At 38.2% G+C, this 25,042-nt stretch overlaps 1 protein-coding gene across 5 annotated transcripts in view; it reads right to left on the bottom strand.

Annotated features, from left to right (window-relative positions):
* Positions 1-229: 229 nt before the first annotated feature.
* Positions 230-25,042, bottom strand: part of pik3cb (phosphatidylinositol-4,5-bisphosphate 3-kinase, catalytic subunit beta) — a 71,561-nt gene continuing 46,748 nt past the window's right edge. For all 5 annotated transcript variants that reach the window (XM_015361018.2, XM_015361016.2, XM_015361015.2 and 2 more), the window contains 19 exons: positions 24,469-24,648; positions 21,981-22,148; positions 19,975-20,064; positions 18,524-18,775; positions 17,661-17,757; positions 17,083-17,213; positions 15,929-15,982; positions 15,479-15,667; positions 12,021-12,142; positions 10,659-10,802; positions 10,206-10,305; positions 8,300-8,496; positions 6,572-6,681; positions 6,079-6,157; positions 4,038-4,205; positions 3,722-3,845; positions 3,100-3,245; positions 2,599-2,731; positions 230-2,185 (listed from right to left, as the gene is read on the bottom strand). In XM_015361018.2, the coding sequence (XP_015216504.1) occupies positions 2,048-2,185; positions 2,599-2,731; positions 3,100-3,245; positions 3,722-3,845; positions 4,038-4,205; positions 6,079-6,157; positions 6,572-6,681; positions 8,300-8,496; positions 10,206-10,305; positions 10,659-10,802; positions 12,021-12,142; positions 15,479-15,667; positions 15,929-15,982; positions 17,083-17,213; positions 17,661-17,757; positions 18,524-18,775; positions 19,975-20,064; positions 21,981-22,148; positions 24,469-24,648 (2,622 nt within the window). In that variant the 3' untranslated portion in view covers positions 230-2,047. The remainder of the gene's footprint in view (positions 2,186-2,598; positions 2,732-3,099; positions 3,246-3,721; positions 3,846-4,037; positions 4,206-6,078; positions 6,158-6,571; positions 6,682-8,299; positions 8,497-10,205; positions 10,306-10,658; positions 10,803-12,020; positions 12,143-15,478; positions 15,668-15,928; positions 15,983-17,082; positions 17,214-17,660; positions 17,758-18,523; positions 18,776-19,974; positions 20,065-21,980; positions 22,149-24,468; positions 24,649-25,042) is intronic.

Below are 25,042 nucleotides of genomic sequence, written 5' to 3'. Positions count from 1 at the left end.
AAGCTGTAGTCTTTTCATAGTTTACACTTTTTGGAATACATAGTACGTGATTCATTAAGTTTGCAGCAGTACATTAAAACGAGGGCTGTTAAATCTTACATTTGAAATTTATAATGGACATACTGCAGTTTCCCCTTTTCTAAAAATAAAGGTTTGATGAAAAATGGAAGTGTCTGAGTGCTTCAAGACCACAGAAGCTCCTTTTACAAAAAACTGGAATAATGAGAGGTTAAATGTAAAATAACTTTAATAAAACTCCCTTTGGAGAAAAAACAACTACCAACAAAACAAAAGCATGTACATCTTCCAAATATTCAGTGTCTAGAAGAACTCAAGGCTACTGGTGTGAGAACAGCATTACAAATAAAGTGAAACAAAAAATTACACAGCAGGCTTGCAGAACTTTCTGGTTATATTGCACAAATCAACCGCTGATGGTGGAAGAGCACCTAAAAAAAAAAAAGCTTTTAAATACATTAGTACTGAAAAGTACTAAATGCTCTTTTACTTCACAGATCACATCAATAAAAAAAATACATATTTTAAACAAGTTTAATTTTTCCATGCATTGACACTTTAAAAGGTACATTCCCTATAAAGCTCAAAACATAATTGTAAATTAAAAAGTCATAATTGGCATAAAAACTGGTCCACTGCATTTTGGTCCTGTGGCGTGGATTTCTTTTGACTTTACCATCATTTTCTTTCTTGTTAGATTTAAGGTTTTAAACTTTGTTTCCCATTTTATTGAAATGATTACATTGGAGTGTGTAAGAAGGGTGTCCAAAGCAAGACCTTATACCCTGTTAAATTTATAAAAATAAAGGCAACTATGCAACCTGTTGTGTACTGAAATGTTACTTTTGTGTTTTTTGGCACATAACGAAAAAAACAAACCAGCTTCAGTTTCGTTAGCTTCATGAAGTCAGGGTGTCTTATGCCGAGAACGTTAAAAACATTTTAAAATGATATTTTAAAAATGAGATTTTTTTTGTCCGTTTTCTGAATGATGTTTGCAAGTAAATTCAGGCATGTCAGTGACAGTACAAACACCTGCATTGAAACCTGTTAATAAGACAAGGCAGTTATATAAATTTCAATAAAAAGTGCTTTGTACCTGCAGCCAGTTTCTTCAGTGGAAGAAATTTAAGAATCACATCTTCATTTTAGCACATCACATCAAAGTTTCACTCATCTCTGGTATAAAAACATGAACCAGACTCCCAAACTAAGTTTCTAAAAATTCCAGTGTAGAGTAGTCCAATGATATTATCTAACATCATTTAGACTGGAAGTTCAAAGCTTTGCTAGCAATGCTTAGGAAGTAGTCTAGCACATAAATTTAAAATATCTTCTCTTCACACATTTGAGGCACATTTTTCAAATCTTTGAAAGAGGAATTACAATTGTGACGAAATACGTCTGGCTTAATTGTTGTTTTTTCCCCCCCAGCAACACTATAGGTTTCACTAAAAGGAAACGTTTTTTTTTTCCATTCTGTTGAGTCTAACCTATTTTGTAGTCTTTTGCCCTTACATTTGTATATCAAAGCAGTCACTTTGCAATAACTCAGATGCATAACATGTACATAATCTAAAATCTCTTGGCTGAAACTCATCACAATTGGAGTTACCTATATTGCATTCTAAGCAGTATTTAATTAAACTGTGTTTAATGTGATCATGTCTCACCATGTCTGTTGAAGTAAAGCTGTTGAACATATATATTATCATTACAGTCACATAGAAATGTGTACTAACGCCATTTTTATAGCTGTTTCACACAAACCTCGTCAATAAAATATACAGGAACATAAAGAAACCAGTAGCCCCCAGCGTGCAAAATCAGCAACTGTCGATTACCCACTATATACAGATATGAAAACAAAACAAAAAAAATCTTGGTCTAGTTTTGAAGAAGCAGTGAAGCTGACAGTGCAACAATCGGGTTATTCACATCACCCCTGTGCCAATATATGGTCCAGACTTCAACTGTTCCCTTCTTTAAAAACAGATTCCCACAGTCAGTTCGGGCACTGGTGCAACTGCTAAGATCTGTTGTCTTTTGCCACATTGTGTGCCATCCAGTTCACTTTTGTAGTCCAACTTTCACGCAAAGCCTCATCAAATTTCTGTCTGAATTGTTTTAGTGCGTCCTCATCAGTTTTCCCCAGCGCAAGGGAGTCCTAGAAAAAAAAAAACATTTTAAGAAAATCCATTAAGCTACATCCTCAATTTCCCTTCGGGATTAATAAAGTCTTATCTATTATCTATCTATAGGGTCTTGAGATTTTTGTTGCCACTTAGTTTAACACACACAAGACACCACTGTTTGAAGAGCCAGATTAAACTCTTGAATTGTGAAAAGATAAGGGACAAGAGGTCGGAATTTCATAACATTTAAAAACAGGTCAGTAAGCATTTATTTTCACTTCACAGAATGAAATAATTTGTTGGGAAAATTATGTAAGACTTTGATTTTACCCTATTATATGAATTTCTATTGAAAACAGACCAATGTTCTGTATATTTTATGGATATAAAACCTACGTGAGCTATAGTAGATTTCAATCTTTGGCTCTTCCAGGGCATTTCTTACCTTAAGGTACTGAATGTCTTTAACTGATGTGAGCTCTGGAAGGCCTGCTGTGAGCATCAGTGCAAAGAGAGTAATAAATAAGTTTCCATTTTTCCGAAGGATCAAGTAGGCATCTTCACAGCACTGTCGAAACCTGGCAATGAACACCGGAATACAGAAAACATTAAAGTTGGCAGAGCTTTATCCTGCATCAAAAAGCCTCACATTTACCAACTTCCAAGGCTAAAGTGTTTTACTAGATGGTATTATTGCTTTTTTTAAAGGAAACTGAAGCATCAGGTTTGAATGTCAGTTTTCATTTAAACTGCCACGGACATGATCCATTACCCTAGTCATATATATAGCTGTACGCTCTGCTATAATTCAAAGTAAAACAGTAGATGCTGGCAAAGCAAATTGGAAGTCTGTAAATTGTTTGGAATCAGGCTAAGTTACAAAGCAATAGATTCAAAATGCAATTCTATACTGTATATTCTTTGGGAGGTGCTGAAGGCTTCCTACCTGCCGAACTTCTCAGTGTTGCCCGTTTTTCCTTGCTGGATGACATGGATGAAATCATAAGTGAGAATGAAAGGCACCCGCTCCCTTTTGATCCCAAACTTGGATTTGAAGTTGCCCAGAATATGTCCGAAGTCTATGTGAAAGAGCTGAAACATGCAGACGCACAAAAAAAAAAAGCTTAACGTCCATCGATCCTTCCCTTTTCTCATCACTTCTTCCAATTCAGGGCCATGGGGGAACCGGGGCCTATCCCAGCAAGCAACGGATGCAAGGCAGGATACACCCTGGACAGGACACCAGTCCATCACGGAGCACACACACAACTAGAACCAGTCTTCCCAGAACCCAATTAACCTACCAGTATGTTTTTGGACTATGGGAGGAAACCAGAGCACCTGGAGGAAACCCATATAAACACAGGGAGAACAGACTCTATGCAGACAGCACCCCAGGTCTGGGATTGAACCCTGAAACCCAGTGATGCAAGGCAGCAGTCCTAACCACTGCACCACTGTGCCACCCAAGGCTTATTGTTTTAAAACAAGGCATTACATATATACAAGAGCACATGGGACATTTCTCATTTCAATATTCAATATGTAGGTTCAGCATACACCCTTACCTGCCCTGTGCTCCGAACCATGATATTGTCACTGTGTCTGTCACCAATTCCGAGCACATAGGTAGCTACACAGTAGCCAGCACAAGACAATGTGAACTCTTCAATTGCTCGATCCAGCGCATCTCTGGAGAGAAACACAAGGAAAGCAAGGTTATCCCACAAAAAAGACTTTTCTTGGTTTGTAATTATTATCCTATCCATTTTTAGAACGCGGGACTGTAGCAACAACTCCTGTACCAACTAAACCTGTTGCTGATTTCCTGCTGGAGGAGCTAAAAGTTAACAGGTATAGTTTTACTAAGGACATAATATTTACCCAGAATTCTTCTCTTTCAGCCAGTTGAGGAGGGCATCTTTGTTAAAAGCTGCAGTGGCAGCTACATTACTGCTGGTCAGCTGAATATTGGCAATTGTTTCGGAAGCAGAAACAACTTCTATCAGACCAGTTCGGTCTCCTGTCGCTAGACAACCGTAAGGCACTATTCTGAAAAAAAAAAGTGAATATGATGTAGTTACTCCAAAAACACAAATGTCCAGGTTGTAAAGAATCAGAAGAATACATTGTCTGGTCTTAAGAGATTACAGTAAAATAAGCATGAATACTTAAATCTCCATGTTCTGTACATTGTGGTGTAATTTCATTTTAGGGCAGGTTTAAGTCAGTTCTCACTCTGTCCAGTAGATGGCACAATGCATCTCTCATAAAAAGGTTCAGCTCTTTGTTCATAGTTACAGCTTTTGACTTAAGTTTAGAAAATGACTATTTAACATTCATATGACACTAAAACAGACAAGACATCAAAAGGGGTAAGTTAAAAGCAGCTCAACTGGAGTCATCGCTTACATTGAACGGGCCACAAACTGGACTTCGTAGACAAGGGAGACTAATTTCAAGTATGTGTAGAGAGCAGTCCCTTCAATATTTTGTGCAAGAAATTGTAGGTTTTCTTGTCAGAAGAAAAGAAACAGGAGTGCTTTATGTAAACCGGTTATCGCATCAGAGTTGGTGAAACTTCAGCAATATACTGAATGGTTTGAAAATCCTTTAAAAACTTTTATTTAGAAAAATATATAAAAATAATATTAGATTAATAATTTATTAATATAAGATCCACATTGTAAATATTGCCTGGTAAAAAAAAAATCAACTTCTGGAGAACCTTCCTATTCAAAAACTGCACTTGAGGGATATTTTGTCACAGCAAGCAACACAACAGTACGACAAAAGCTAAGAGGTAGCTAGCTAGTACAGAAGAACCCAGGCATTTAAAAATCATTAGATCTTTTCTAAACCCCAAAAAAAAAACAACTTCCTTCAATAAAACCGTCTAACTGGATGTTCTGGCAGAAGGTCTTCAGCTAGCAATGAAAGCTGGTCTTCATTTGAAAAAAGAGTTGTCTCCCAGAACATGCAGTTCTGGCACCCAGACACTGTCATATAACATTATGTCTAGCAGAGGTCTGGCAGATTTAGAGACTGAGGTTGCATATATAAATTTGCCAAATGTACTAAGAGTCATCAGCCACATATGGAGTGCTGGATGAAGATCATTAAGAGGGCTTTCAGTTCGAGAGACATGTGGAATCACTGCCTGTCTTATCACAACATGACAAAGCTGTGCCAAGTGCCGAAGGGTCAGGGGTCAGGCTGGCCCTCTTCCATGGCATTTCAGGCCTGCTCCTTCTATGGGCTCCCCTCCAACTGCTTCCCTTTCAAAAGCAGGAGAGGATGAAAGCTCCCTGCTCCCCAGAGGCTCAAACACTCCGAGCCGGAGGAAAAAACATCCTTGTCAGAGAGGCATTCTGACAAGTCAACTCGAGGACACGTCCTGTGGGTCTATTCTATCTCATCCTGGGGTTTCTGAACTCGGGCCCCCTCTTCACCGACAAAGCTGCGCGTATGGAGGACAGCTACTGACAGATCTATAAGCAATTCTTGGCAATCCAATGTCTTCTTCCTTCCGTTGCAGCGAGTTTTAAACACGCTTCGGGAGAAGTCCAGCTGGCTTTCAGAAACTGCTGCGCCGAGATAAAGCACAATGAAACAATCGGGGGGCAGAAAAGATTTGAGTTTTCCCTCGTGTTCTCTGCACGTTCTCAAAGGTCTGAAGCATGGTGAGGTACCGCCACATGTGACGGACTCGGATATTAACCTGGCGACATGCTGCACAAAATCCAAATCAGCAAATGCAAATGAAAGGCTATTATTACAATTTTACAGGTCATAGCAAAATGCCTTTCTGGATTTTCAGAAGGCACTGCAAAATTCACTCGAGGAACAAAAAGGTCGCTGCTGATCCCTAAGGAGCTTGAAACAACAAAAAGGGAATCTTCTGTATGAGTTTTGAAATTCTTACCTCAGGTCTAAATTAGCCTCTTTCCAAAGCATGTCCATCAGACGCAGGATCTGCAGGGTAAGCATGTCTTGGCGGAGGTCTAAAAGATTCACAATAAAGACCAATGGACAACTCTGGTTTGGGATCCCTTGAACTGAAGGCAACTAAATGCCTCAAAAGTCCAAGAGCTGGTGGCAAAAGCTACATTCTATTTGAAGCAAAATGTGCCTGATGACCTAACACACATGCAGCTGATACTATTCAATTTCTCAAGTGCTACAATTATTTAAAACAGGCGTTGAAAGCTCTTAATATTTTCAAAGATGATTAAGCATGGGTAAAATAGACAAAGAAACCTACACTTTTAAATCAAAGAGTATTTGCAGAGTGCACTAGCTCCTAAGACATTAAATTGAAAGCTCTGTTAGATTAACACAAACCTAACAGGGAAGACATCTTAATGTCATCGTACACATAGCAGAGTTGTTATCTGAGCAAAATCCGATCTACTTACCATCGCCATTTTTAAAGATGATTCCTAATGTATCCCCTGCTAGCAGTTTGTTATTGTACACTACCCACAGTGGTTTCATTTTAGAGTCCATGTACCTGCATCTCTCCACACTGCATGGAATAGAAAGCAGAAAGAGAGAGAAAATCATTGCCAAACTACTGTAAAAATCACTTCCAGATGAAAAAAAAAAATCTAAGCGTAAGAAAACCGTTACAGAAAAACTTTAACAATTCAATCAAAAAAGAGCTCGAGACACATTGAAGCTCCAGTGTGACTGCTTGTTTTGGAAGCCAGCCAGCAATATCAAGATCACTAGTCACAGATAGCTTGAATGACACCACTGTACTTGCATTATCTGCCTTTATTAGATTAGTTTTCATTCATTGGTTCTGGAACCCTGGCAGCAATGTTAGGCCACATATGGCTTGCTTGCATGTCTAGATGTGCTATGAAAAATTAGTTTCAGAATTTTTGAAAGCAACCCAAATCAAAGCTTTGGTTAACATCCTAATATCAACCGTAAAACAGCACTAAGCAGAAAATGTTAAATTCTATCAAAAAATAAGGACGAATTTCAAGACGGTTTCACATATTTAAGATACCAAAAGGATTTTTCAATGACCATCTCATAAAACCCACCTAACTGACACTCGTTTTAAATCAAAAAAGCCAAAAGCTTATTTAAGCCGAAAGAAGTCAATTTAATAAAATGATCACTAAGAAATCAAGGTTTTCCCAAAAATCTTCAATATGGCAAGACAGTTGGAGCACTGTAAATAAATCTGTTACAGAACTGAAAATGTGCAGAATACATGGTTTAAAAAACCACCAAATAGCAGTTCACTTTCATACATCTGAAATTTAGGACAACCTAAAATTGCTATGGTTTATAGAACGTCTGAATGACTTTTAAAAAAAATCATTAAAATGAAAAAACATGCCAGTAATGAAGAAAAAATGTCAACAATATCGTCAAAAACTACGTCCTGATGACAGACAAACTGGGAACAGATGTTTCTGCGCAGTCTGGAAACTCAAAAGGATGGTTTTGTCACTTTAGCCAGAATGGTGGGCGCACCTGGGCTGGAATCAGATTAGAAAAACATGGAGCCTTTTAAATCACACCACAAAGTAGATGAACTGATAGGAGACTTTTTCAGTTCAGCCAGGGATACGTTTGAATTTCTTTCAAATCGGAAAAAGTACATCATGTTCTGCAGTTCTTCCATCTCCTAACCCTCAAGACATTACAGGGATAAGATGCTAATGATGTTTGAAGTTGGTTTCTGACTGGCAACAGTATGCTTAAATATTACATTTACAGGAGTGGTAAAGTTTAGACACTTATTTAAAGGACTCCACATGTGCGATGGAAAGAATGATGTAACTATGGGTCCGAAGTGGAAAGAAATCTTTAAAAACAACTTTTTTGCTGGATGCCCAAAATGCATGAAAAGGACTGTAAATAAGTTAGGAAAAAAAACTAAGAATGGACAAAGGTGGCCCAATATGTCAACACGTTATTAATGAAGCACTTTACTACAGTTCTCTCTTCAAGGATATTTCAAATCACTTTTCACTTTTCCATACAAGCATCTTTACAAAAAAACATATGGTCTTGGTATTATAAGGGTATCACTAACTGTTCAAACAACTGTCTCAATATGTATTGGTACCTTAAATTCAACGTCTGCAAATTCATAATTCTGCTTTTGCAGACATACTCACTGGATTCCCGAGAGGAGGATGCTGGGATTGAGAGGCGACTGGAGATCAGAGAGTGTCTCTGCAAACCCAGTCTGTCTCAAACAGGTCATCATCGCTTCTTTGGTCAGCATTGCCTCTTTAGTTTTGTTCCTGGCGTTTTTTAAAGTGCCCAGCTTGATTAATTCATTTACAGCTTTCAACTTGCATAGTGCCTCGACCTAAAAAAACAGCAAGCCAGGAGAAATAAGTGTACAGAAATACATGCTTGTCTGAAACTGGGAATATTCATAACAGAGCTACAGTCATCTAAAATTGAGCAGAACAGCTAGATTACAAAATCTAAAATACTGCACTGCCATTTCAGCCAGAAGGAAAATTACTGCACAGGCTATAGGTTTATCGAGTTTTGAAGAGTTCAAATAACTTTTTGATTCTGAAAAGATTACAGTAATCATAAGAGAAAATAAGAAGACAACATATTTAGGGTTAGTTGTATTTGAAATTGGTCCGATCCTAAGAAAAATATGAACATGATGAGAGACACCAGGCTGTGTGCCGAAGTCATTTCAGCACGTCCATGTGCCTTTTCTCATCGGATAAAGAAAGGAAAGATGGTAGGACTAAGCACCTCACTGTTACCCAACTTATAAACGATGCAATAGGATCTATAAGAAGTAATAAGTGTATATTTTCCTTCTTGCATGACAACGTTGCCAGCAGAATTACTCCATGTAAAGCAACCTAAATGCCAAACATTTCACAATAAATTACTAAGGACAAAAAAGAGCTTGTGTTAATTTACTTTAGAAAAACATCATGGTGATAGACTATGTATTGCACTTTCAGAAAACATTTGCCGCAATAATGAGCACATGAAAAAGTGCAACGGGACAGAATAACAGCAGAGGAGACATAACAGTACACCTTCCCTGACAATCACAATGATGTAAATATTTATTTTAAACTGGTCAGGGATTCAGACAGTTGGCCTGTTTTCTCCCGTAAGAGGTTTTACACTTGTCTTAAAGCAAAAGACTTTAATGGCTTTAACCCAGCAGTGAAGTGAAAAGGCACGTTGTCTGCATGATAAAAGAGAAACCAAATTCACTACATGACCAAAGGCCATTGAGAGGTTTCGCATTGGAACAAGTAGTCAAGAACAGAAAGGGCTCTTCTGAAATACTGTCAGTTTTCTATTCTAGGAAATAGCCGCCTAATCTAGTAGGTGTTAGGCCTAAAGCTGAAAGTCGGTGGAGGCATTCTGGAGTGGGGCTCCACAGGATGAAGTGGAAGCTGTAAGCTGTGCGATTGTGAAATGGTGGCCAAGAAGTGTTACTGGGTCAAACAGCTGTCAAAACCCAGCACTCAGAGACCTCTCCCTATTCTCAGAGCTTGTGCAATCACCAGCGATAAGGAAATTTCACTGGAACCCAAGCCCTGCAAACAGGAACTTTTTGAACTGTTCTCTCTTTCGAATTTCTTCCGTGCGTGTACAGTTGGGAATTCATTCCAGTGGTGCTGAAGTCTGGTTTCCTGATCAGTCAAGGTACCTTACTTGACTCCCTTGCCTGAGTGAGGGTTTGAAAATTATAAAGGCTACAGTGAAAACTACATTTATTACATCACTACCTTACAATTCTCCCCACCCCAAACAAGACCAAAATAAAATGTGCTGAATTTCACCTTCATCTGGAGTGTTGAGGTTTTAAATGCAATTTAAAACTGAATTCTACATGAGATGAGAACCGAACAAAGCTTTAAATAAAAACAGAATTCTGTGGGGACTGTATTTATGGCATGGTTTCTGTTAAAAAAAAAAAAAAGTTGCTTGTAAAAAGAGAAGCTAAATGGTGCATAGAGGTTTATGTGCTTATTCATATAAGATCTTAAAAACTGAAGACTGAAACAGCAGAATGCCTGAACCTACCTGTTTCTTAAGAACCTCAATATGAGGAATGCTGCCCCGACAATAGGCTTCCAGTATCAATGAAAACTGAACAGACACTGCAGGCATATGGATTTCAGACCTGCCAGGTACCAAACAAAAGCAACCATTAACACAGTTAAAACAAACAGCTCCTGGGAACATTGCAGGCCTTGTGTATGTCTTTCTTAATATGCGTTTGCCGTTACAGGAAAGGGGCCAACTTAGATCCCTTGCCGTGTGCATTGTGGGCTCAATTAAAATGGATCCAGTCAGGAGATCAAAACCTAAAGTCTTCCCAGGAAATTGTAAACAAACACCAGAGGTCTGGAGTCACTATTGGAAGGATTTATTATTTGTGTTTTTAAGCCACAAACTGGTGTTGTTTTACACACACAAGGCCTGAAGTGTGCTTGACAGACACAATAACCAACAGCAGTGTTCCGAATGACTTGCCTTAAATGCCAAAACAGGAAGTGGCCTATCTTCCTATTGGCCTGTGCTCTTTCCAAGAGGAACCTAGAGAGGGCGCAGTCATAATAAGGCTCATAACGTAGGACCTGCACAAGCTGCAGGAGATACTGCGACAGCTCCTCGTCACTGCAGGGGAGAGGGCAAAACTTAGAAGACCAGCACAACAACCTGCAAAGCAGATACTTTCAAAGATAAGAAACAGAAAGTCTATGCTTTTCTCAAGCCTACAGAAAAAAAAATCACAGTTTGAGACTGGAATCTCCTTTAAACTCAGAGAGACCATATACACTTTCAGGAGAATAATCCAGAGTCAGTTTTTATGCTTTAAAAAATAGCTCTTAGAAGCATTGATGGACAAAGCACAGAAAATACACATTCTACTATTTTCCTTAACTACTCTGCCCAAATATTGATGAAAAAACATATGTGTGTGGGGGGGGGCAGGTTTAGTGAAACAGCCTGTGAGAGTTTACTTTAGAACAATTGAGCATATTAAGTGTATAAAGTCTAAAACAAATGCGAAGATCTTCAAAAATACTGGTTAATGAGGCAAGTAGAAAAATCTGACGTTTCACAGGAAGAGGTTAATTACACATTAAGAGGTTTGAATTACTTCAGAAATTCCTTTATCTACTATTATAGGCTCTCACTGACCATAGTATCATTTGGAACAAATTAGAATTGGAACAAATTCTTTTCTAGGAAGGGACAGTTACACGATAGGTATAGGGGACGAGCTTGAAGTGGGTTGGGGGGGGTCAAATGTGGCTTCTCTTAGTTTTTGGACCCAGTTGCTGCTGCTACATTAATCCCAATACGTGTTCTCTTTGTATTGGAGAATTTCTTCAGAATATTAGCATTCTTGGAGCACCCAGGAGAATGTTTGACTGCCATTCTGGTCATGGAACCTCTATGTTTGTGACGGGCAGCATGAAGTAGCAGAATGTTTGGACTGGGCCCTCTGGTGTGGGTTAAGTAGCATGTCAAACATTAGACCGATCAACTTTGTCCTCTCCAGAATAAAAAAGAAGACAAAAACTTGGAACAGTGTTTAGGGTTTTGTTCGTGTAAAAACCTTGTTGTGAGGATTTAGTCAACTGTAACAAAAATGGCATGTTTTTGAGCATTTTAAAGCCTGGTGAAATTTTCGGAGGTTCTGAAGAAAGAACGTTGGGTAGATAATTTAAAACTTTTCTACGCTTTTAGGCAAGTATTTATGACCTTGAGGAAAACAAAAGCAAATTAGCAAAAGGAAGATGAAACTGAGAAACAGCACAGATTTCACCGAGATAAAAAGCTGAAGGGAAAGTACATTTATGGCTACCAAGACTGAACAGCATTTACCTCATGTCTCTAAGGCAGTTCACTGCATATTCACGCACATACTGGTCTGGGTAGTTGAAATCTAATAACTCCAGTGCATCCCTGGGACTCAGCTTGGGCCAGATCTGCAGCAAGGCTTGAAGCTGTAAATGACAAGCCAAAGAAAACAAACATCAGGATTATTGATGGTATATGCATTCAATTTAACATTTTAGAAGCAACCCCTTCATGATTTACGGTGTGTGTTCTGATGAATTCTCAACCAGGGGTTCAAGTAGCCCAATACTGCTTCAGATGGGATCAACTTAAACACTCTCAACAGATTTTAAACTGCCAAAACACAGAAACCCTACTGTATTGTAACTTTAACTGGATTAGGCAATTCTGCATACAGTACCTACTACACAAAGACTACATTTTTGAAGATTTACTCAAGATCATTCAAAGCTTTAAGCAAGCTCTGCCGCTAGGAGGACCACATCTTTAAAAGTGCCTCAACAAAGGCAGAAAAAGCATAGGCAGACATAGGCTGAAGTCTTCAAGCATGAAACAGATTACAATATTACATTTTACGACATGGAAAAATGCAAGTTTCAAATGAGGTTGTATTGTGTCATTTGCTATATTAGTAGATTCGAAAAAAACAAGCTCAATGTTCCATCAACTTCACGACAATGAATGTACCTTTAGTCTTAGTCCAATAACAGTATTAAAAACAACTATTTAAAAGGTCTTTAATAAGTTACATATGTTTGTTACTGTCTAAACTGGATATGTGACTCCGGGTCCAGACTATTTTTTCATTTTATAATGTTTCCTCAAAAGAGGCAGGCGCAATTAATTCACGAGCCTATTGTTGCAGCAATGGTAAACTATTAATAAGAATTGCATGTCTCCCCAGGTGGGTGCAGTCAATGAAAAAAGACCTCAAAAAATAAAATTTAACATAACACATTGTTTTACTAGTGGACTTTTCAACAATTGCTCAAAGTTGGATAATAGCCAGAATAGTGTCTGCCTATGATTCATTTCCTTTCTGAAATGTGAGCTGATGTTTAGCTTTTATTTTAACAAGGACCAGTTTACTTCATCCCCAATTCACACAGATAACACTAAAGGTTGGCAATTAAAATCAGGGAAAGCATAACTGACAAACAAGTCACAGGTGCTACATAGCAAAATCCTAAGTGGTCACAGCCCTGTTTACCACTGACTCAGTCCAGGACAGATGTTCACAAAAGCACAGCAGCTGGCATCACAGATACTACCCTGTTATGTCAGTACCACATTTGACATAAAATACACTAAATACATATTGCTGACAAGTTCTAAGAATTTCAAATTTAAGTTAGAAGTCTCTCATTTCCATTATATAAAGTTATATATAATTTATATTAATTATTAATTTAAATAGTATATTTTATTTCCATATAATATCAGAAGTCTTCCCAGAAGCATGTAGAACACTTATTTCCTCTATTGGTTTCACAAACTGACTTTCAGTTATTAAACGTTAACATTTTTAGTTCATACTTCTTAGCCGGCAGGGGGTGCTCACCCTGCGGTCCATGTGGGTCCTAATGCCCCAGTATAGTGACGGGGACACTATACTGTAAACAACCACTGTCCTTCGGATTAGACGTAAAACCGAGATCCTAAATCCCTGTGGTCATTAAAAATCCCATTGCATTTCTCAAAAAACGTAGGGGTGTAACCCCAGCGTCCTGGCCAAAATTCCCATTGGCCTATACCAACAATGCCCTCCTAATAATCCCCATCTATGAATTGGCATCATTACTCTGCTCTCCTCCCCAATTATATTGTAAAGCGCCTTGGTGAAACCTTGTTGTGAAAGGTGCTATATAAAAATAAATTGAATTGAACTAAGAGCTGATGTGTGGTGAGCGTTCTGGCACACTATGGCTGCCGTCACATCATCCAGGTGGGGCTGCACATTGGTGGTGGTGGAGGGGATCCCCATTACCTGTAAAGTGCTTTGAGTGGAGTGTCCAGAAAAGTGCTACATAAATGTAAGCAATTATTATTATTACATTATTATATTTGCAAAAATGCATGAAAAACTGCTGCTGAAAATCCACCAGTGAAATGCAACATGTCCTGGTGAGGATCTAACTTGGTAGAATATAGTGGATACATCAGACCGTGGGTTCATAATCTTTTAACAAAATACTGTTACCAAAACCTGCCTCTAATAAGTGTTAAAATACACCTTTTTTATGTGCCCAAGTAATTTTTTACAAGGACCTCTAAAGGAATTAGCAAAAACATGCAATGCAATTGTCTAATTTTGAACCCATTTTTTATATACATCTTCCCACTCATATCAATATATGGGTCAACTGTTAAAAACCCCAGACCATTTAATGACTGTATACTCAAAATCAGTAAACTAGAGAATTTTTCATAACCATTTTTGTATGCTTCTGTAAATCATTTCACTGGTGCAACTTTGCTCTTAGAATAAATCAGGTTTTCCTCAGATGGCATATCATGGCTCTCATAGTTCTCTTTCCATACTTTGTTGAATTTAAAAAATGGCTTACTCCCATTTTTATCACTTCAGTTCAAGTTGCTAAACAGCAGAGAGGACTACAGTACCTAAATACCTCCAACTTAATTGATTGAGACCAAAAGCTGCTTTACATTTCTGGTTCGGGTTGGGTGAGCGTTGCTGTTTTTCTTCCTAAATTACCCAGGAGTTTAAGACTGGTAAGTTTTTCTCAGATGACAGACAGCGACTTTTTCCTTAAAAAAATGCAAAAGGGCCAAGTGCTCTTTGGAATGACCTGCACTACACACTCAAACCATGGAGCCAGTCACGGAAGTTCCAAAAGAAAAGAGGTACCAGGAGGTTTATTTATGTTTCTTGTTCCTTGTGAACGGAAGCTTGGATCAGCGTGAGTCACAGGCAGGGTGGGTACCTGGCAACAGTGGCAGTAAGGTCGAAGGTCGCCCTAGGAACTGTTTTGACAGCAGTTTGTGATGTCCACAATCGGGCAAACCCAAATCCCTCTCTCAGCTCGTGACTCACGGCCAGCGTCAAAAAGCAAAACTCTTTTCACAACAAGCCTGAGGTTGCAACAATTTTCGCGCTCGACCTGCATAGTGAACGTCTAAAAATGTTATATTCTATTCTCGGACCAGTTAATTTAATTACATGTGGGATACATCTGAGAAATAGATTTTTTTGCATGTGCCCAGCAATATAGCATTGACACCTTGGGTCTTATTTCTGAAGCACTACAAAGCTTATTCTGAACTGACAGAGAAAAAAAAATATTTTTCCACACTGGAACATTGAAAAAGGATCTTAATAATACAGTTAAACGTTCTAAAATAAGGCAGAGTGAGGCTGTAGGTTTAGAGGTGCAGATGAAAAAAAATTCAAACAAAAAACAGCACGAGACTCAATTATACAGGTCAATGTTAACGGTCTGCATATCACGATGTTGCTTTACCTGTGCCATATCCTCATGCTTGTTCCATTTCACGGAAAGCAGCAGTTTAGGCAGTGACTGGGGGAAATTCTCTCGACAGTCGTAACGCAGAGTCCAGATGAGATCCTTCTCGTTCTCGCAAAGCTGAGACAAGGGATCTCGCTCCATTATTTCTTTCAATTCGATGTGGAACTTCTTGCTTCCTCGACTCTGTGAATAGAGTTTCAGAATTAAAACACCAGAGGGCAGCAGGGCACCACAACAGGCAAATTAAAATACAGAGGCATACTCAGACTTAACTGTCATCAGAATTTGATGTTCAAATTCAATTCCTTCTGATTTCTTACAAATGCGCAAAGTTCAAAACATACCCTACACTAATTCAATTTAAATCACCTTTTTCCCCAGCATAAAAATGAAGCTGCAATAACAGCAAAACGAAATTATCATGATTTGAATGAATAAACTTACAACCATAGGCATGCAGTCACTACCCCGTGCAATTTCAGCTGCCTTTTCCAGGATCTATGGAAAAAAAGAACGATGAAAAATTGCAGAGAAATAGATACAGACAAGGAGCAGTTTCACCAAGGATAAAGCAATGTTGTACGTAATACTTTATAAAGTCACAAAAGTATATTCATGTGAGACCTTCACATCCTTGAAGATTACTGGCTGATGTTCAGGTAGCTGCAATGCACAATTTTTTTTTAAAGACAAACGGAAGATTTGTCTGAAAAAGATTAACTTATTTCTATGTGCAGCATATTTATTAAATTATGAACGTGCATACCATTAAAGGACCATAAGCTTAAGGTCAGGTACAGGTCATTATGACTTTAAAAAGACGACTACCTACTGCCATACTTCAATAGTTAATTATTACAAGCATTTACAATTGCCTCATTCAGAATGCACTGCTTCTGTGTGCACTGAGGAAAATGCAATTTTGCTTTTCTCCAGCAGATGGCCTGCAAGCCCAATTTCTAAACTGCATTTTTCTTAAATTGGTCAAACTTAAGATATTCCTTAAAAAAAAAAAACTTAAGATATTCCCTTTTAAAGGCTCTAATTTTAGGATTGATTTCACTAGCTGAAGTGGAGAATTCCTGTATCATGTTTTCTTAGGTTATGAACATCAACATCCTTCTATAAACTGGATCTTGAAATCGTTGGGTACTTTCCACAAGGTAAATCCCATTAAAGAGTAATTTTGGAATTAAACCAACTTTGCAGTCTGTTATTATGTGAAATCATAAAACATTTTATGTAACATTAATTTCCAGTCTATGTTTTATCTGGAATACCATGAAAACAAATTGATATTATGTTACAATAACAGATGTGTTATAAACCAAATGCCCTTAATTATTCTCTCTGAATATTTCTATTTTAGTGTAACAGGAAAACTTTAAGGGCACCACAAACGACAGTACCTTTTAGCCATTACCCTAAATAGGGATGAAAACAAGCTTTTTGAAAACAAAGACTATTCAGGTCTTTGAAAACATTTTTGCATGTGCCAACCAGGCAAGCAAAGACGCCTAAGCACACAGCCCTGTTAATTAAGTCTGACCAAGGACAACGTGACTCGTTTTAAAAAGACTATGTAGTGTACACCATACCTTGTCGAAGGGGGGATAGATAACTGCGGACTTGGTACACTCATGGAAATGAATGTGCAAAGCAGTAGCATTTTCAGTGTATGGGTTGGTTTGCACAGTCCCAATGGGGTTCAGCATTTCTTCAAGTTCATCTGAAAGAAAATGGTTTAAAACCTTCACATGGAAGACAAAAAAGCGGTTCTTCAGTCTTGCAATGTGACTTATACAACTGAAGTGGGATCAGCAATGGTTATCCGTTATGGTTTGAAGACGTCCGATGGTAGATGTCATTTCTAGGTTTTTGAAAAGCAGCAAGTGTGCATTTGGGTGATACAAATAAAAACAGAAACTAATGCTTTTATGATGTGCATGCAAGACTGCAAGAAAAAAAACGTATGAAATGGCAAACCAACCCAAAATGGTTATCTTACATACAGCTAAAAAAAAAAGATTTTAATAATCCCTTGTTTTAAAATGTACATACAGATCCTTCAGTACATCACCTTAAGGCCTCTATGACGCACACAGAACTTGGTTTAAATGCACAGATAAGTGTACTCGGCTATTCGACTCTACATTGCCCCTATGTGGAAACTCACCAGGAAAAGATGACCAGCCATGGAGTATTAGTTCACCTGTCTTCAGCTGCCCGCGGTAGTCAAACACCATGGTATTCACCCAAGCAATTGGATAGTGCTGCAAAAACCATAAAAATCTGTCCAACAACTGCTTAAAGTCTGCCCTGCATAAAACCAGCTCTGTCCGTCACCTTGTTTAAAGTTGAAGTAATTGCTACATAGGCTGTCATTTACTTCTCCATAGAAGCACAGATCTTTAAAGTCATGCTTAGGACATTTATTTTTAGACAAATGAAAGGATTCAACAGCAGCAGAATGCACGACCTGACATCCTAACAAATTTGAATGTGGGCGTTCATCATGTGGGTGGTTGGATATTTGAGACACTGTTAAACATGATTAAAAATGCAAGCTTTCATGCCTCTTGCTCTCGTCCAAAAAGCTTCCTTGCTTCTTTATTTCTGACTATTTTTGTTATAGGTTGGGGAAATACACGTTGTGTCAATATTTATGCTAACTCTAGAAAGCTGAAAAGTCAAATATAGGACATCATCCAAAAAACTAGGCTGCAGAGGTATTCCATGTGGGACATGAACATTAGTTACAGCAGCACAGCCAGTGTAGAAATGATGGACACTTTGGAGCTAGATTGTGAATTCTATTACAAGTGTCAGGCAAAAGAAAGGATTTGTATCAATATCAACTCTTAGGATCATTACTACAATATGAAAATCTACTTCTGAAAACCCTCAGATCCTTACTGAAAAGTGTCAAGTGTTTGAAACAGAATGCCTTATGTGCACAATATCCCTTTACACCCCACCATTTCTAAAAATAACTTTTATGAAACTTTGTTGAAGTAGGAAGTGAAATTGTCGACGTACCACTTTCCCCGCTTTCCTTATGGTCTGGTACTTGGTAGCATGTATGTTCTTGGTCGACTTCTGCTTCTTCACTTTGTCCATCACAGCGTAGACCGCAAAACACAGCCGGGTCATTCTCGGCATGTCGCACACATTGATGTCGAACTCCAGCGTTTTGTTCCAGACGTGCTCGTTTTTCCCGCAGGTTTCTGAGCTCACCGCTGGCTTGCAAAGGAGTTCCGTGCCATGAAACAGCCCTGCCCTGACCTGCACCTGGGGTGGAAGGACACACTCACTACTGTACCATGTGAGGGACTGGACAGCGCAAACACCAATTACTGTCAAGACCGAAGAGAAAAGAGACAACGTTTCAGCTGTGGAGCCTTCTTCCACACCTGAAGAAGGCTCCACAGCCGAAATGTTGTGTTTCTTTTCTTCTCTTTTCAGCATGGAATCAAGTTGTTCCTTTGCATTCTACGCATGCAGACGCATCTTCCTATTTGAACTTGCTGTCAAGACACTGACCAAGAAATTCCAAAAATCCTTTTTCTCCGTAGTGTGGCTTATATCCCATATGTAAAGCCAAACCACTTAGCTTTTTCCACATTTTGTATCCACGCATCAGGCAATTTAGTTTAGCAATATTCACAGTCTTTGGCTTCCCAGCCCCTCAATTTGCACTTTGAGCAATTTATATCCTAACTGAACCGTTTTCCACACAGCTTGCAATAAGGATAGTTTGCTCAACAAACTACAAATACCCATTAAAACAATGAATTGATTAAAGAGCCCATTAACAATTTTAATTGTTTAATTTTAATTGGCCACAGAGCGGTGGCTCTGTGGCCAAGGATCTGTGTCTGTGGCTGGAAGGTCACTGGTTCAAATCCCACAGCGGCAGAGGAATCCTACTCCGGTTGGCCCCTGAGCAAGGCCCTTAACCCCAACTGCTCCAGGGGTGCTGTACAATGGCTGACCCTGCGCTCTGACCCCAAGCTTCTCTCCCTGTCTGTGTGTCTCATGGAGAGCAAGCTGGGGTATGCGAAAAGACGAATTCCTAATGCAAGAAATTGTATAGGGGCTAATAAAGTGATGTTATGTTGTTATAAAACTTTGCAACTTTTAACACGTTACATTTTTTACAGTTCTGCAATGCAAATATAGAACACATTGAAAATCATGCCATCTAAACTAACAATTACGCTTAAGGTTGTAGATGCGTTATATAAGAAATGGGAAACTATGCCCTTTCTTGACAAGGACTGAAGAATATGCCTCAGTTCCAACTGAGTATATTGCTGAAATTGCGCAATCTTGTGAAGTTATGGAATAACATCCAGAGGCTTGTAAGTAGAGACTACTTCACTATGGCAGGAGGAAAGACGCGATCCTAACCAAGCTGCAAATTTGTGGTGTCAGTTTTTAACAGATCTGTCCTAGAACTTCTTGAGTCCTGGAAAAACAAATCTTACCTTGACCGTTTCTTCTGCATTGACCTTGCTTCCCTTGATAAGAGTAATCCTAAAGGGCTCTGCAACATCCCAAACGCAGGTTGATATTTGCTAAAAGGGAGGACAATGCCATTAACGCCAACTAAAACAGAATTTAATAACAGAAAAGATTAACAAAAGAATATTAAGGGAGTAAACAGGGCAATTATGAATGTGACCTGGACCTTATGGGTTTACACAGTGGGAAACAAAACCTGTGGATTTACCATCCTGATAGCTTTCAGAATGCTTCACAAGGTGATCATTACCTTTCACATTTCATGTTATTTAAACCTCTTTAAAAAAGGTTCTGTATTTATTCATCAGTACATTTAACAAAACACTATTATTCGTCAATTTGTTATTTCTTTAGTTGAAAATAAACACTGGCAAGGCCACTGCTTTAAAGCGCGTCACAGATTTCAAATCACAAGACAGCCAAACCATGTCTAACAAGCCCCCCCACGGGGCTAAGAGAAGACGTGGGCTCCAGTTGCAATTTGTAGCGGTCCAATCCCTAGGCTAGACACATGTTAGCAAATCCTGCACACCACAGTGCACATGCCAATGTGGAGTTTGCAAATAAATTTTGTTCTTGTGAATACAACAGTTCAAATGACCTTCTACAGAAACCATTTGAAGTGGTCCGTTTCAAAGGGCACATAAGGCTTTAATGCAATGGCCTGCTGATTTTTGGGTCACAAAGATAGTTTATTCTGAAACCATCATAATGGTCAAATAGTTATAATGCATGCAATGCAAGTGTTCATCATGGGAGGATTTGATTTTGATGCCTACAACTGAGACCGTAATAGGTTACTGTATGTCTACCATTAGAGTTTAAGTTTACAAGAGCACCTGCAAGGTGAAATTCCTGTATTAAATCTACTTTGCAATAATGACAGGAAAATGGAGAATCGTCAGGGAAATATTATCATTATATAAAAGTCCAGAACATAGGTTTACAACGTCAGGAAGCAAAAAAGGAAGAGTACGATAAAATGGAATAGGATTAACATGGCAATGATGCCAAGTTTTTGGAAAGATTCACCCTGAAGCACAGAACAGATTCACCCTAAGTCTAAATAAAAGCTGGAAAGCAGCAACCGATACAGTTTAAACACACCAAGAAAAATATGAAAAAGGAGAAATGCGATTTTAACACGTGGTTTCTAGTTAAACAAATGGAAAAACAATAAATACAAGTTTGAACGCTGATGAAATATTTTAGAAAAGCCACAATAAATCAAAAGAAATACTGTCATGCAGGTTCAAGTTGACTTTTTCAGTATCACAACACTCAAAAGAACAGTGTGCAAGAGGGTGCAGAACTGGCAATGAAAGGTAAGTGGCTAATGCATTTTACTCCGGTGTATACTGAAGAAACAGCTAGGATGCCAAAAGCAAAGCAAATTCTATACTTAATAGTATCAGGATAGAAGGATCTGGATCACTGCTCTTCAGAACTTAGATCTATGATCTACTGTAGTTTCTTGTATGCTCAGAATAGTGTATCAACATGTGTTAATAACCCTGTCTTATGAACAGTCCATTGGAATTAAGCTATAAATATATAATATAATTGTAATACCATTAGAATATGATGCACAATTGCGGTTACTTTCAAGAGGCAAGATAAGGTTTTTGGAAAACTTTAGATAGGACCATCTAACTTGTTACAACAAACAAGTTTGATGGTCCAAATGGCAAACGTTTTCAAGAGAAGACCAGTACACTTCTCAGAGGTGAAGAAACACTGGCCGATGTATGAAGACCATGAGACCATGATGAACATAAGAATGTACTAGGTTCAGGCACTTTGACACGAAAAAAAGAGTTCAAGAAATTTAATGAATATCCAAGAATACAGTCCCTACAGCTTTAAGTATAATTATTTTTTTATTAAAAGGCATAAAAAAATAAGAGTGACAGATTAACACTGTACCACATTCTGAAACATAACCTTTCAATGGCTTTTAAAAACTCACCGAAACGCCTCTTTTTTTGGGAGGTAATGGAAATGGAGGATTGGAGGACTTCCGATTCACAACTGTCCCAACCGCAGAGATTTCTTTTTCAAACATCTCCTTGACCGTGGAGCATTCGACGAGAGTCAGGTGGGGGCTCTCATTACACATCATGCAGGTCTTTACGTACTAAAGAACAGAATAACATGGAATTAGTACATTCCAATTGATACTGGAAGGAAAATAAATGATGCTGCACTTAATCTAAAAGGGCCAGTGCACTATAAGGAAAGGATATCTTGAGAGAGTAGGCACTGGATCAACATGGAATGCCTCAAGAATACTGGAGCAATAATACTAAAGTTGTGTTTAATCAGTCATCATATATATATATAAGGATATATATCAGCTATGTCAAATTTAGCAGAACATTTTTACCGCAAAAAGCTCTAGCACATGTTCTCAAACCATGAATTGGTCAGAATCGGAAAAATGTCAAAAGTGCATGACACTTTTAAGCCAAGAATTTGCTTCAGGCTCTGTAATCAGTTAAGTCTTTGTTACCCCAATACTGCTGTAGACTTGGATTTCATGGCACTGACGCTACCAGAAAAAGAAAGAACTCTGCAGATGACTTAAAAGTTGACGACAATAAGGCCTTTTCCATTTGACAGGTCAATGGCTTCTTCTCAGAACAGCCCGACTTCATATAAGCCTTAAATTAGCAGAAAACCACTGCCCAGTAATGAATTGCATCAGCTGATGAAGATCATGCATTTTTACAACATAAACCATAGGTTAATGAGACATTCGGACTTTTCAAGGTACACTAATTTAATGCATAACCAGAGGGCAAACAAAACCAAAATGCCAGAGCATTTCCTAGTAAAAAATGTGAAAAAGAATGAGATCATAAAAACAGTTCACATTCTCGAAATCACGAGCTCTGTTCTTTCCTTGAATTCAACATATCGGTATACAAGTGCCATTCTACACTTAGCATGATCTTGGCACACCTGCATACAACATCTGCAGATGTCACATAACACAGGACACAAATTTGTGCTCTGCATTTTAATTTAATATATTTTAATGCCAGAAAAAGAGTGAAAAAAAGCTAAGCGCGTAGACGCTTATAGGTCTCAAGGAGCTAGAAAAGAGTAAAATGTTCGAAGCACGAAAATTAAAAGTACTTAAAAGAAACCATGATATCCTTATTTCACCATTTATGAGACCGGTATAAGGAAAAGAAACAGAAGAGATTATCCCTGGGTTTGATTTATAAGGGCTATGTTGAAAAAATGAGTTACACAATGATTGAAAAAAATGCTTTCCGATTTTAACAATCCGAAGTGAAACAGAATCAGCGAAGATTTAAATTTACAGAAAAATGCGGTCAGCAGCTCTGAAGCCATCAGAACAAATACTGTAAAACAATGGGTAAGGCCAAGAAAGGTAGAGAAGTCTGGTTTGGAGCATTTTCTAAATGCACACTTTCCTTTAATACACAATTAAGGCTTTGTAACTTATCTCTGCGCCTTTAATACATTTTCATTGATGTCTATTTTGCACAAACATCATGGAATGCTGCATTTGTGATTTTCAGACAGCCTATGAGTCTACAGCTATTTTAAGATGAAGCAATACTTGTCAGCTGATCTTTCAATCACTCAAGAAGTGCCAAAAATAACTAAACCACAAAGACAAAACTACATACAGTGGAGGAATGGAAAGCAACTACAGAGATGAGCAATCAAAACCATCAGTCAGTGTACCAAGTACAAGAAAGGTGAAAAGTTCAAGTCCTGATTAGATTACTGATTAAATACAAATTACCCTGTTTCCTAATCAATGGATTCTACAATTTTAATTAACAAGCCCAATTACGTCAAAATAATTTTAAAGGGGCACAACAGTATGTGATTGAAATTAAACATCTATTTGCAAAACAGGCCTGTTAAATTTCGTAGTTATATGCCATTTTCCACATAGGAGTGGCTTTGTAACAAACGGTTAAAAGATTTACTGGAATAAGAGTGACATGGTTAATTTCAGTATTTGATTGGATTCCTATTTGAAGAATTAAGATGAAGTAAACCTTTTAATATTATGATAATCCACGCCCATGGAGATTAGGAATTGTTCATTCAACTTAATGGCTGTCGTAGTTATAAACTAAATGAAAATACTTTAAGATTCCCCACTTCATGGGGAAACCATAGTGGAATAAGAAAAGAAAAGACATGTTTCACGTGGAAAATCTTTCCTTTCTGGAGCTCACAATAAAAACAAAGAATAAAACGAATATGTACCTGAAAATGTTGCATGGAAACAGTGAAATTTTGACTCTTTCAATGGTCTATGTGAAAGAAAAACCTTCCCTTCTAACAGTGCACACTGGTGGAAAGGACAAAGGACCTTACCAACACAGCATTACACAAGTCATCCAACATGTTGCGGAAATTTGTTTTCCAGTCATGCAAGCCCAGCAGTAAAACACCTTACACACCTTGTAATGGATTAGTGGGTGTTCTCCGAAGAGAAACTCCAGCCTTGTGCTGACCCGCAGGACATATTCGCTCGAGTTCACCTCTTCTTCCGATCGGTGCGTGGTCAGCCACTTTTTCACAGCCTGCTCCGTCAGATCGTTGGGCGTCATGTAAGGAGATATGGCAAGGCTAGCTGTGTCCTGGTAAGAAGAAAGAAAAGAACACAACTTTCTTTTAATAATTTCTTAAAAGTCCCTCCTAGATCATAAAAAAATCCTTTCAGAAACCTTGCTCGTTTCTGTAAATGTGCGCGTACACTTTCTTACAGTAAGGATCAGCAAAAAGTACAATTCTACTCGCAGTACCAAAGCTCGCCTGTGAAGAAAGAGTTTGACAGAGAAAAAGACATTTGAATTCCGACCACCTATGCTAAAACATCTTTAACGTAAATGATTAGTATGGAGTTTGCAATTAAGTTTATTTACGTCAAGAACGTTTTACGAAAAAGCAGGTTACCAGCTTTGCCGATTGAAGGTTGAGGAAAAAACAAAAAATATCAAATGGACATAGACTCAACTCTGTTAAATAAATGAA

Source organism: Lepisosteus oculatus, chromosome 13 (assembly GCF_040954835.1).
Source record: "Lepisosteus oculatus isolate fLepOcu1 chromosome 13, fLepOcu1.hap2, whole genome shotgun sequence".
Taxonomy (NCBI): domain Eukaryota; kingdom Metazoa; phylum Chordata; class Actinopteri; order Semionotiformes; family Lepisosteidae; genus Lepisosteus; species Lepisosteus oculatus.
Note: the sequence above shows the minus strand (reverse complement) of the source record. Positions and strands in the feature narration are given on the sequence as shown.